At 36.0% G+C, this 14,677-nt stretch overlaps 1 protein-coding gene across 8 annotated transcripts in view; it reads right to left on the reverse strand.

Annotated features, from left to right (window-relative positions):
• Nucleotides 1-4,494: 4,494 nt before the first annotated feature.
• LOC124169491 (nucleosome-remodeling factor subunit NURF301) overlaps nt 4,495-14,677 on the reverse strand; it is an 83,702-nt gene continuing 73,519 nt past the window's right edge. For 7 of the 8 annotated variants that reach the window (XM_046548123.1, XM_046548119.1, XM_046548125.1 and 4 more), the window contains 4 exons: nt 9,916-10,083; nt 8,673-8,868; nt 7,951-8,035; nt 4,495-6,287 (listed from right to left, as the gene is read on the reverse strand). In XM_046548123.1, the coding sequence (XP_046404079.1) occupies nt 6,082-6,287; nt 7,951-8,035; nt 8,673-8,868; nt 9,916-10,083 (655 nt within the window). In that variant the 3' untranslated portion in view covers nt 4,495-6,081. The remainder of the gene's footprint in view (nt 6,288-7,950; nt 8,036-8,672; nt 8,869-9,915; nt 10,084-14,677) is intronic. The other variant, XM_046548126.1, reaches the window with a different exon arrangement.

A 14,677-nucleotide genomic window follows, 5' to 3' on the forward strand; every position in this document is an offset into this window, starting at 1 on the left:
TGACAATATAGGTTATCAAATAGGGTCATTCCCACCATTGCATCAAAGAGGGGCAGAGAGCTATTTTCTCAACTTACCAGAATATTTTATGTACTACTATTGTACTACTTTATGTATTGTTTACTATTTTATGTATTTTATATTGTATGTACATACATATATATAGTTCACCACACATGGAAAATGTTTTTAAAGGTAAATATTTTTTATGATGAAAACAGCAGCAGCTGGTGCAGAAGATCAGCAATATGCAGCCCCCTTCCTTCGATTATTACTCCCTCCCACACAGTGAAATGGAAAATTTACTTGATCATTGGCAAAAAAAATGAAGTCCATACACCACTCCTTCCTACTACAGAACCTATCAGTCACCCTGGCATTGAATCTATGCCCTTTTGTCATAATTTTCTCCTTAATGGTGAGCACTGCTAACACACTTAAACTTTCCAGTGACATTCTTTAGGAGTGCCTAATTCCTTTTGGGCATTAAGGAACACCTCTCAGGCTCCAATGTTATCATTGGCATTGTTAATAATATTTGCAGGAGCTTCAATATCCGGCAGAAGGCACCTTACAGATTGCTATTAATAATGAACTGCAATAGTGGTACTGCTCCCACTAAATTCTTTAAATCTGGGATACAATTCAAAACTGATGTATACATACATGGAACTGGAACCAGACTACATTAGTAAAAGATACCAGACTGATCCACATAAACATTAAATAGCTGCAGATAAAAATCAATAGTAAGAAGCACTATCACCCTGTGGCCCAATTTAACACATCGTCCCTATTATGTAGTAATTTATGGTGGAATAGTGCTGTCTGAGGCACAGCACTCAGTTTATACAGGGTGCTGTACAATCCCTGCGAATACATAATACATGGTCGCTGTGAACTGATCAGCTCACAGCATACAACCCCTCCGATCGCCGAGAGTTGTCCGATGACAGAAGGGTCTACAGTCCGGGCGCCGAGAGTGGTCCGTTGACAACTAGAAGGGGTAGGAGGCAATGCTGCCAGGTAAGAAAGGGATATGCCCACGTCACATGTCAACAAAAGGGTTCCGTGAAGAAAGCAGCCAGAAGGGACGACGAGCATGAAGGATCCAAAGGAAGAATCCTTTGTTTTGGTGATTCGCAGAAAGGGCTTGTTTCAGTGCTTCATGAGCATATGACAACGTTGTATGACTAGGCAAGGGTGTGAGGTGCATTTGGGGGACATCGATTGGTTGCAAACCAATATTGGTGCAGGGTTCTCCGCCCCTCCCTTTAAAATGTCAACGGACAACTCTCGCCGGCTGGACTGTAGGTCGGGGTTGGGGCCAAGGTTGCAAGGTAAAAAGGGGAAATGCTCACGTCACATGTAAACAAAAGGCTTCGATGAAGAAAGGAGTCAGAAGGGACAACGAGTGTGAAGGACCCAAAGGAAGAATCCCTTTTTTTGGTGATTCGAAGAAAGGGTATATTTTGGTGGGTCAGGTTTGTTTTGATGCTTCATACGCATGTGACAACTTTGTATGACTAGGCGAGGGTGTGAGGCGCATTTGGGGGACAGTGATTGGCTGCAAACCGTGCTGGCGCAGGGTTCTCCTTTGAACTATCATCGGACAACCCTCGCCGGCTGGACTGTGGAGGGGAATTATAAAGACTTGAATTATGCACAGGCATATCAATCTGGCTGTGTTCAGAAATTTTCTGTTTCTAATTTTCAAATATTTTAAGTGCAACACAAGCACCATTAGCCACTGAAAGGGAACCACTCAATAAATGTATGAGTTAATTTACTTTGAAGTGACCTTCACAAATATGCCACCCCGGTAAGAATTAGAACTCCTAAAAAAATTAATTATGATGACAGGGTTTGAAATAAAAAAGAATATACCACACCAACCTGATCCCTTTAAGAATGAAGTACTTTGAGATGGAGAAATTATATCACATTTTTGGAAGACATTGGATCTTGTGATTACACCTTTCAGAGAGATGATTGAAACAGCTTACTAGTACTAAAGAAATCTCAATTGCAGCCAGATATCAAGACGTAATTTGCGAAGACAGTCTGTCAAGTAGCTGGGGGAGGGGGAAAGAGGCTCCCATGACAATTGAGGCTGAGGCTGACAATAACCAATGATGAATTTATCTTCCAGCATTATGCAAAGCAAATAAATACCCAATTTAATGAAAAGTATGATTTTCCGATGCATATGAATCAAAAACAAAATATCAAAACAGTCTATATCACCCAAGCTCCCAGAGGCAAATATCTGGCAACTTGCCAGGACAAAGTAGAGGTTTTTCAGTACTACTCCTTAAATTGTTGAATTAAAATAATGATCTGCAAAACCAATAATATATGCTGATGGGAACACTACCCATGCCAAATTTTGTACAATATAGTTTCATTTATGAACTAAGCATTACAAACTTATAACATACTAGATTTTTTTATTCATGCTAGTATAAATTAAAACATCTACCATGCTATTTGTATTTATCTAAAAACTACTGACTGATTAGATCATAACCAGTTAATCAAACAATAAATACTCTCATCATAATTTCAAATTATTTTAGCGAAAGAAAAAATTCTATAAAATATTTACAAGCACAATGCATCAATGTATATTTCAAATTACTTCAGAAGGGTATAAGTATCTTCTGCGACAGTTTCACAGGGAAAATTTTACCAATAAATTTGCTTTAGCTGACTCCTAAAGCTTTAACCTTTAGCCACTGGATTTTTGATGCCCAATACTGGTGGCCCTTCACTGCCAGGTGTTCGCTAAAACCCATCCCTAAGTTTGCTCTGAGGAAATGACTTGGTGGTGTAACTGGCTAACACATCTGACTGGCAATCGGGAGATCCGGGTTTGAATCCCGGCTAAGTCAAATATTTTTCATGGTCAACTTCATCCACTTGTGTATTTTACTTTGCACCCGTGCGCGTGACTGCATACAAAGTCACTTGTTCCAGCAGTGCTTTGAAATTTGTCGTCGCAGACCAGCCACAAAATAAGGATTTTTCACTCTGGCAGTGGCTTAGTAAGCACGACCCTTTCCACATGTGCCACAGAGTGGACTTGTGACGTCAACATCTTGTTAGGTAAAACCCATCCCGAAGTTCACTCTGAAAAATGGCTTGGTGGTGTAACTGCCTAACACACCTGACCAGCAATCGGGAGACCCAGGTACGAATCCCGGCTAAATAAAATATTTTTTCTTGGAGAACTTCAACTGTTAGTTATTTAACTTTGCACCCGTGCGTGTGACTGGATACAAGTGGAGGTTTCTTTGTGTCTATACAGGCATTTAAAGATCTAGAAAATAAAATGACCTGGTGATTTACCGGCACATTGACTTCATAAAATTCTCTCAACTTTCCAAGTAGGTGAGAGAGTTTATTATGTCTGATGTTTCCGGGTATTTCGACAGAGACAAGGAACGTGACATCTCTCAAAATGTTAGACATAATGAACGCTCTCACTCGTTTGGAAACCTGAGAGCACTTATTCATCAAGAAAATGAATTTTATACAAAATTTTAGACCACATTTTGCCAGCTAGCGATCCCTAATTTACTATTTTTACAACAAAAAAAGAGCCTAAAACATTTTCAAATGGTAATTCAACAAAGAGTGGTGGCCACTCAAATATCAAGCTGGAATTCTTTACTCTCCAAGACAGCAATCCTCTCATCAGCCCTTTCTAACATACAAACGCCTCCTTTGTAAGCGAAATTCTCCTCTTAATAACCTTTTGCCCTCAAACATATTGCCTTAATAGTTGAAAATTTTCACCCATTCAAATTTGCTGTTACCCACTTTTATGTTAAGTCTCTAGTTCCTCCCCTCCAAGTTAAACAAAAGCAAATGGCTTCCGTCTTCTAGAGGCATTAGAGTGTTCATACAAATATCTAACTGAAATTACTTTACTTTTCCAGATAATATTTGCATTTTTCCAGACAGTTTGGTACTGTGAATTTAAATGAATATGTATTTATCTCTGCACGAGCGATTTAGTCATGTTAATTTACAACTTTTTTTAAACTAAGCCAAAATTGATATAAAAATGATTTATCAACAATAATGGAGAACCAACTGAAGCATATCTTGAGAATCGGAGGCTCAAATATCATCTATATACCCATGCATTACAGGATGAGGATAAAACTACAATTTGAATTTTACAAAAAAAGTGATTTTCCCACTCTTTGTCACTGCCTCAGAAATTCCTTGACTTTCTATACACAATAAATTCTCATCAAATTGAAAGCGGTATCTTGTATTCATGACAATGAGTGTGATTAGTCTAATTAAAATTCAGGTAAGTATCTGGAAAAATCTAACAGCAGTCATATACAATTATTAGAATAAAATAAAATACACATACGAGTGATCCTTTAAATAAAATACTATATCCTACCATGCCACTATTCTACATAAAAAAAGGATACCAAATTCATCAATGAGCTTCCAAATGAAATTCTAGAATTTAATTTTTTCTGTTCAGGTAAAAAAAGAATATTTAATGCACAGTACTTCAAAATGGTATGAACAATGACATTTGAATATTTTTTTACAGTGGACCAGTATTCAATTCTCATTACATGCAATTTCATTACGATGCATTACATCTGCCCCGCAAGTTAAACTTACAATTTACAGCATTCTTACACTCTTCAAACGCCTCTAATTTATGATAAAAACAAAATATCTGCAATCATCATGGGAACTAAGAGCAAGCTATCCAAGTATCCCTTACAAGTTTGACTTGTAAAAACAGACAACAATAGTGCTTGTGAAGCTATTGCAATTATTCCCACAACACCAGTTTGGCAACCGCCTACATTCCATTTCTTTAAAACTTGTTGTGCTATAAGGATAAATGACCAGCTGGGAAAAATCAAAGGATAATTACATCAGCTTTAACAAAAACACAAGCTGAACTCCGGATATCACTGAAATAACACAAATATTTGATGACTATATGACTTAAAATGATAGTTAAAATGTTATTCTTTTTATACTCAAACAGATTATTTTATCTCCACATATAAAATACATGATTTCATACAGTTATCCAATGGACTTACACATACAACCTAATGAAATGCCACAAAAATAAAAAAAAACACTTGCAATAGTTTCATTTGATTTTGTACACAATGTGATTTACATAATTGATGGGGGCATTCCTGTTGACCACGGGCACCATTACGATATAAATCATTGCTGTTTTCCCATTTTGCATCGTTTCACGTGCAGTATGCCCAAAAATTTGACAATCACATTTTTTTTTGGCTCTGAAAGCAATATAAGACTGGCTACATGCACCAACCCACAAAATACAGGCTTCTGCAGGACCAAAATCAGAAACCCCATCTAGGATCCATTCCACCAGGCCAAGGTTCCTAAAATTTAAATTCATGCACTCCTGGGCTGCATCAAACAAAAATAAATAATATTCGAATGGCTCTGGCTCAATCGACAGAGTTCTATTTTTTAATGCCCATTCATCACGCCCACAACTTCAGTCAACTTGAAATTACACAGTTCACTTGCACACACGTTCACACGTCACATGAAAAAAAGCTAGTCACCATATTATTCTCACAGTTTCGTTCACTCATACTTTAATACAACTCCCTAAAATTGTCCACTGGCATTTCACGAAGATATAAACTAAACTGGATGAGGAAACAATGTAAAGGTGCTAAAGAATTTCTGCATTTTCACAGATTTCAGAATGTGTCCGTCAATAGAGTTTATACCAAGTGATAGACAATGGCAGCTTGCACTCTGCAGGTCCCAAATAGAGCTAAGATGTAAGTTTTTGACAGCCAAGCTTAGACCAACTAAGCACTCCAATGGCTTCATCATCCAAATCATGAAAAGATATCCTGTACATTCATGAAGTGGTGCAAGGGAGACTACAGTCCTAGTCCCCTTGGAATCACAGCACCCTAGGGTTTTTGCGCCTTTTTGTGACTCTCGCAAGTCACAAAAATATTAAGACACCATTTGTAGCAACCCATCGGCAGAATCACTACACTATTTAATGCAATTCTATTGTAACGATCACTTGGAATTTTCAAGAAGTTTCTCACGAAGAACCTTGAGCCTGGCAGCAAAATAACTCTCTAAGGTTTCAGCGCAACGATAAAAAGGGGATTCACGGGGATTGTAATATCGACAATTGTCAAAAATCTTTGTCATGTCACCAATAAACTCACTCAGACGGTCGTATGAACGTTCATTTATTCGAAGTTCTATCGTCTGGAGATCTGTAATAGAAGAAAAACAATAATTTAACGAAACGGTGAGAAAATAATTCTTCATACCTAAATATGCACCATGAGGAAATAAAATGGGCACACATTGAATACAATTTTGCCTAAAAATCAACAATAATTTGGAGAGTCGAGACTCCCTCCGCACACGAATCCCTCTGCACACACTATGCACTAAAGTTGGGCAAAGGGAAGTCAGACAACTGGTGCTCACGACACCCTCCGCACACAATGTCCATGTCGGACCTTATGCGCACACGACTCCCTTCGTGCACACAGTGCGCTGGAATTGTGCGAGGCGAAGTGCGACTCCCTCCGCGCACACTATGCATGTTGGAGTCGAGAGTGGTAGAAGTCAGACTCTATGTGCACACGACTCCTTCCACAAACATTTTCCGTGTGGGGCTCATCGCACGTTTGGTGTGTCAAAGGGAGCACATGGTACTTTTTGCAGGTAGCCCACTGCTCACCTTTTCAGGTCGCATGAAATATTCTCCAAATTCATTTTCTGGATATTACTATAAAGAATCTCATATGACCCTTATCGTAATTATCTCTCCTGCATGTTCCATGCATCGTGAAAGAAAAAGGGTTGAAGATGCTGATGTAAAAGTTTTTGTCAACGGCAAATTTATGAAAATAATAGGAGACAAAAATGAAAATTAGTTCTAACACAAACAACTAACATTAATCGAGGAAATTCATTGTGAATTGTTAACATGATCATGTAGTTACGGAGAAATATTTTGTTATAACAGAATTTTTTAAATTGTCGTCATCTCTAAGCACAGAAGGCTGAATAGATTTTCTGTCTTCCATGAAAGATATAAAGTATCGGCAGATATGGTTCTTAAGTTATATCACCTGTTGAGCATTGTGACTATGCAGTACGCCATTGATAAGACATCAATTTTTCAAAAAGTGATCTAGGAAATGTAGCATTTAAATGTTTGTTCAGAAATCCTCCTCTAACACCTTCCCCTTTCTTCCACTCCCCTCTTCCCCCCTCCCTCCTCCAACCCAGAAACGCTTTGCTGAATCGCACTGTGCAAGTGGCTCTCTAAAATGTGCTGTGAGTGGTGAGGCAGCTCGACAAAAAGAGTAGTTTATGCCATCACTAGTTTATTCATTTATTCAAAACAAGCCCAGATGCTTCTTCGACCTCATAAATAGGTAATGTTGATGTCTCCTGGCATTCTATTCTTCATTTTTTTTTTATTATACATCACATTGCAAGACATATCAATTCTTTTGTCTTGTCTGACATTCTACGTTTCGATACGCCTCTAAAAATTCTACTAAGATACTGCACTTAAAATTACGACAAACACATTTCAGGCCAGAAAATGGGTGTTGAACAGGAAAAATTTTATGTGAAGTGAATTTGAAATAAAAGATTTTGAAATTCTAGGTCGGAGCAAAAATTCATGAATAATTCATGCATGTTTCTAGGGACTAAAACTTCATGCACAATTCCTGATTTTCCCGCTTATTTGACACCCAGTTTATCCTTCCTTAATATTCACTTGAATTGATATTTCAAAAACAGCAACATCAATGCACAGTTGGTGACTCCTATTAAGAGGAGTTGATATTTAACCTCCTTATAGATAAAAAATTAAAACATTTCTGTCTCCTAATAATGACATATCCTTACCCATGGGTTCCCTAATAACTTTGTAATAATCAGGTGCTTCTGTAGGATCCACAGGTTCCATAAAAGGCCAGGCACATTTATGGGTCTGTAAAAAATGTTAAATATGAGAACATTAAAAATAATATAAGAATAAATTTACATGACTGAATTCAGAAACATTTATGGTCTAGCAAGGGATGAACCTCGGGAAGTGTAAGTGACGATTGATATTCCAATACAAAAAATCCAATGAAAGAGAAAGTGAAAAAAATCCATGGAAGTTGAACTGGTTAAAGCACTTGCAGAAACCTAGAGGATTTTTGTTCGATCAACAACAAAGCATAAGTTTTTCTTCTTTGAATTGAATATAAATAAAAAAAACCTTTAAGAGCTTAAGATTGTGTTGCTACTGTTATTTTGATTTTGGAACTTAGGTTTAACATTCAGCTTGGGCATATATTGCACCAGTGACGTCATGCCAAAATTAGCAGTGCCGGAACACACTTTCCTTAAATTTTTTTAGAAGTGAAATATTACTCTGTATGTTTTGCTATTACAAGTTATTATTCACACTTTATTACAAAATTTTGTTTTGGTTATGAATGTAAGTATTAGAAATTTTGAGGTGACAAAATTGTTATTTGTTAAAAAGTGATATTTGACTATTACGTCTTTTGTTAACCAGTGCTGGAACGGCGTTACGGCACCGGCACTGAAGTGCACTCAAGCCCTCAACAACTTACCTGCATTTGCTTCATAAGCTTTCTTAACGGCTCAAAGTCTTTGGCTGTAAGAGGCCTCATGTTTGCAGTGTTCATATCGCTAGAAGCTTCACATGACGGACAGACATATTCATCGATGCCGTCAGCCTCAGATTGGAGGATACCAACACAACGGCCGTGAAACCAATCTTGACAACCATCACAACAAATATAAAATCTGCAGAGAGAGGAGAGATTAACTCAATTAAAACAATATTTTGCTTGAAAACTACGAGGCATTCATACACACAATATATAATATGCTATTCTTATTGAATACACTTATATGTAAACAAATTCATGAAATACGAACTACCACATAATAACAATCATAAATTAAATGCCAAATATTAGATAACACTGAATGAACATATACAAGAGTTAGTTGCCACTTACACTAACTAATCAGAAGTTGAAAGTTTAAACCTTCAACTTGATACTGAGTTATGAACATGACACAAGGAACTTATTATCTACATAATAGGAGAAAATATATACCGATATCCAGAATTTTTCAGTAAAGATTAAACATTATATTAGTAAGTAAGGCAGCAATATTTTTAACATGTTATCACAGCAACATTTTTTATTAACCTATCAATTAAATTACTACTTCAATTTGCATATTTCCTACCCAGAAGGGAAGGCCATACTAAAATTTATTATCAAAGAGTTACTGCCATAGAAACGGATAAAATAGATAAATCAAGGTTCTTACATAAAGGGTTCAAAATATTTTAAGTCCTTAGCATTAAGTATTATTAGTTTCTTTGACAATTTAAAACATAATTCCTCAGTTATTTCAGTTTCTTCAGCATGATTATGCACACATGTCTATTAATTTCTTCGAAACTGAGAAACATATTTCAAGTAAATAATACAGGATTTCATAGGATGTCTGTTTAACCTTTTCTACATGCATGCATTCTTAGGAATAATGAAAATTGGGTTATTACTATAACTTAAAACCAATAAAATACTTTCTAGACCAGTCGTATACGTCTCAATCTTTATAGTGACACTGAGCAAGTGTTACATTTTATTTCTCTTCAAGACCGAAAGTCACTGCAAAGGCTATTGGTGACTTAAAATTTATTTGAGGAAGAAGAGTAATGGATTTCCAATGATCAGGGGCTACGAAGACTTTGGTGCCCTCTTTGATTATGGATAGAACAAGTTGCAGTCAACCATCCACAGTGTATAAATATAATGTTCATTTTCTTACTGAGATTCATCATATGGCTGCTTGCAGAGGCAGTAGAGCTCCCTTGTATCTCTTGCATGTCTGCACTCCCCACACACAAATTCTGTCATTCGCTTACTGTCCTCCTCGGAGATTCCCACACAAGTACCGTGGAACCAGTTGTTGCATAAATCACAGCCCACGTAGAATCTAGTTCAAAAAAGGGACCATCGTGAACGACGCATTCTTCAACCTCTCACACCCATCATTCTCTTTCACCGTTTGAACAGTTCACAGAAAAATTTCATGGCCATTACGAACAGAAAAGAATAGTGATTTGCAGGGTAGAGAAATGGATGCCAAGGAAGGAGGACCAAAAGAAGCCGTCAATATTTGATATGCAGTCAAGGGGGAATGAGGATTTAAACCATGCTATGAAACAAAGATGGTACATGCAACTAACTATTCTTATTGAAAATGATTAAAACAAAAAAGTTCTCACGGCAACCACATTTCTTCAAGACATGTATACGATTTCAAAATCTTTTTTTTTCAGAATCCTCCAAAATGCAAAAAAATTAGTTTTTCATTCAAAAATTTTCCAGAATATTCTTCCGGAAAGGAATTTAACCGTATTTTTTCATTATTTATCATAACATCAGTTGCTTTTTCAAACTAATACAGCAATTTTTATTTACAATACCACCGAATGCCTTATGAAGTGCAGTGATCATAATGCAAAAAACAACTAGCAACTGATCCTAGTGAAACTGCCACCAGAATTATTTTTTGACTGCTCTTCTGGATGTGGGTACAGCAGAGAATGGAAAAGGTGAAATGGATGAACAGGAAAAAAGTGCATGACATGATTAGTGGGGAGAGAAAACTGCTGGAGGAGGTTAGGAGACAAACCATGTGGTTGGCTTCTACTACAGTTGTGCTCAAAAGAACAGAAGCCTCATCAGATATTGTCTGTGAATGGAACAGTTCCGCTCAGGAACAACTTGTGAGAAATAGCTGTTCTGACCCCAACTGTTCAGACTCTTAATGGAGCAGTCTGCAAGCTGAGTAATTGTGTGACATGACAACAGTCCAACAACTCCAGCGATTCTGACGGTTGACCCTGGTTAAGACTTTCATTGTTACAAGTACAACAAATATTTTATCTCGAACTCCCATATTTTTGGATATTTAAAAAAAATGTATTTTTGCTTGTAAGACAACTCTGTTTTCATTTCAATTTTCAATCAAAATTTGGATTACATTGTGACTATTATTATTCAATGTAGTAACTATTGTATCGTACTGTTTAATTGTCAATCCTTAATAAAAAACAAATTTATCAGTGCTTGTAATTGTTCCTTTTTTATCCATGAAGTAAATAATAAAGTAAGGTAATGTACTGGAGTGTTTGAGTCTTAACCGCAAGCTTATTACAACTGAAGTAGTACAGAAAGATGAATAGTGTATACAACCAGGAATCGGTTCAGTTTTGATTCCTAAAAGAGCCTGGTGAGTGGCTGAAACAACTACTCTGATAGAACAGTCTTCTGACAATGTTCATCTGTCGGAACTCATCTGCCAAACTCCCTCTTCTGGCACCTCTCTAATTTCTACTTAGATAAAGGAGAATGCTGAAAGGCATATAATGAAGGGAAGGAAAATGGGTACACAAGGACGGGAAGAAGAAGACAACATGGTTCATTTAAAGAGCGAATAGTATGCCAAATTTTCAACAGAGGAAAAAAATTGGGAGAGGTGATACGTAAAATGCTCCATGCAAGCCTATAAACATGTGGAATATCTTAAGTATTAATGAATGGAGAGTTTCCATCATTATTATTGAAATTATTTCAATCATATTTAAACTTTTAATCTTTCAAACATGCACATTTCACCCACGTAATGAGGGGTTAAAAATTTCTCAATCTTATCTAATCCTAAGCATATTTCCCTTGCGTACTCAGAGTTTTGATGAACCTAACGCTATTTTACTTTCAAATATAAGAAAGGATTGTGAGTTGGCCAATAAATGTTTTGCTGTTTTATTTAAAAGTGATTGAAAGCTTAAAAATGCCACCAGGAGCTTATTCACTTGAAGATTGCATACTATTCATGTTTGTCTCATTTGAAGATTGTATACTAGTCATCATACAAAAGTTTACATAAGAGACATTTCAACCACATTCTCTTTCACAATTTTAGGTGTAAAAGGAAACACTTTGGTTATCAACACAAGTGCAGTAAATGGCACATCACAATATTTACCAACAATAAATACTCCACCACAAATACCATGTTAAGGAAAGGGTATCAACTTAAACAAGCAACTAATTCCACGGCACAAAAGTATAAGATTATTTCCACCGCCATAATCCACCAATCCATATTTAGAGAGTAGCAATAGCAATAAATATGAAGCAACATTCAGAGTGAAGCATGCAGAATTATGCAAGAGCCCAAAGAATCCTTCACTGGGGGTATGAGACAGGAAATCATACGCAATTTTTAGTGTACTAGTTCCAATACAGTGCAACTATCAAGTCCTACTGAGGTATTTTATTCATAATAACTTGATCAATGTGGAATTTCCAAGTCAAAAATAGGTTTACAAAAATGATCATCAAATACCACCACTCCCTGGCATATCTCTCCAACAAAGCATTTAATTATTCATGAAGGCAAGAAAAAGTCATTTCTAGAAAAAGTCACTCATGGAATTTTAATTTAAGTGAACCAACACAAGACAATGTTGTTGTCTGGAGATGATAAATATAAAGGTCTAGTAGGAATTAATTATCTTTGAAAGTACAGTTAACAAGGTCTTCTCGATCATGAAGATGTATGTCTACTGTATCAAAATTCTAATTGCTATCAAACCCTATGAATAACTATTACACTTTCCTAGCAAATATTATGAATGACATTTTCTCGGACACTCCACCAAGCAAGAAAAGTTAGGTGAGCCAATGCCCCTGGAATGGGTGACATTTCAGAAACAAAAACTTTGGCTGATCTTAGATTTATTACCAGGTGCTGAGCCTAAGAAAATCTCATACATAGATAACACATCTTACCTTCACTAGCAGGATCTTTCAAAGCTATTTCTAAAATCTCCTTACTTACCAAAATATTTTAATACCTTCACATATTTTTTTCAGCAGAAATAAAATTGCTGCATTTCCCGGAGCTTAGAATCTTATCTAAAAGACTTCATCAACTACCACAAAAAACTCACACCATAAAGAATAGTGATGCATGAGATATAAACTTTTTTACGTATGCCTATCCATTTTTTTCTGAGCAATAACATCCATACTATAGCTTGACTTGTGAGATTGGGAGACAACTGTGGAATGACAAATTTATAAAATTTTAGATTTTTATTATCACTGCCTTATAAAATAATCCAACATGATTTTTTTGCTGTTGCAATAAGCACTAAACACTTCTTTTCTCCAACTTCGCTTTTAAATGCATTACTTCTATCCCCACTGATATGCCAGTGCCAGAAGTGCTCTAATTTTATACAGCCTAACGTAGTATGAACTGAGATTTGTAACCTTTTATTTGATGGAAATGATTGGGAAATGTGGAAAAATTGAATCATGACAAAGTTTGAAAAAGGAAATAAGATTATATTTAGTCCATAGAAAAAAAATTTATTCTAGAAAAAGTACATGGCGGATTGCATTCCAAACATGAAATCATGCCACTCAACACTTAGGAATCTAATACAGTTCAAGCCATGCCAAGCTGGTTCAAGCAATTAAAGTAATGGTAGGGTTACAATACTATTCATCTTCCTTTATTGGCTCTTCAGAAAGTGGAATTTTTTCTATACACCACCATTACAGGTCACAGTTTATTGTGGAATGAGAAATGGAAGGAAGAAAGACTAAATCTCCAATAATGCAGCAAAATACTGGCATTCTACAAAATCATGAAGCGATGCATGATAGGCCGAAGGCATTTCCATTCACCACACAAATACAAATACCAGCAATGCCAAAAATTGCACCAAATCTCAAAAAGAAAGGATTGTCTTTAGTTAAACAGTCCAAAAATTTAAAATAATTTCTGTTGGAAAATCTAAATGGAACAATAATGAAAAAACTATTATGCAGGGAGTTTCTCATTCAAACTTAATTGCATTTACTTAGAAAAAAAATCCAAAGCAATTTTTTAAAACGCCATTCTCCATACTTTTATTAAAGGGACATGTAAAATACTTACACCATGTGAGTATTTTACAATACTAAGACCATGCCATTGTTAACGATGACTATGGATTGCACAATTTTGCATATTAGATCTTTCGGTTTCTTTCCTACCTTTTTTAATCATAGAAAATAGAAAGATTTTTAGAAAGTTCTAATTTTCTTCATCAGGTTGAAATGATCACAAAGATTCCAAGAAAACACAAAAACAGGCGGCTCAAAATCATCTCAGCATAAATACATATGAAGAAAATTTTAAAGTAGACTTCAATTTGAGGAATAATACTAGAATGCTTTCAAAGCATACATTCTTTCCTGACTGAAAACATTTTGGGAGACAAACCAAGAGATTTTATACCATCAAGTTATTCTGCGGAAGCGAACTTATCCCACAATTTTAACTGTCTCCAAAAAAGTCTTCCTTTCAGGATACGTTATAACAAAAATGTGCACAAATTTGTTAGTGCAATCCTCGAGTTAAAACTAGAAAAAGAGCAACTGAAACATCCCAAAAGCTGACCTGAAGCATAACCCTCGCTCAAAACAATCAGCAAAACAACAGTGATTCAAAGAATGCCTTTCAT

The sequence above is a fragment of the Ischnura elegans genome, chromosome 12 (assembly GCF_921293095.1).
Source record: "Ischnura elegans chromosome 12, ioIscEleg1.1, whole genome shotgun sequence".
Classification (NCBI taxonomy): domain Eukaryota; kingdom Metazoa; phylum Arthropoda; class Insecta; order Odonata; family Coenagrionidae; genus Ischnura; species Ischnura elegans.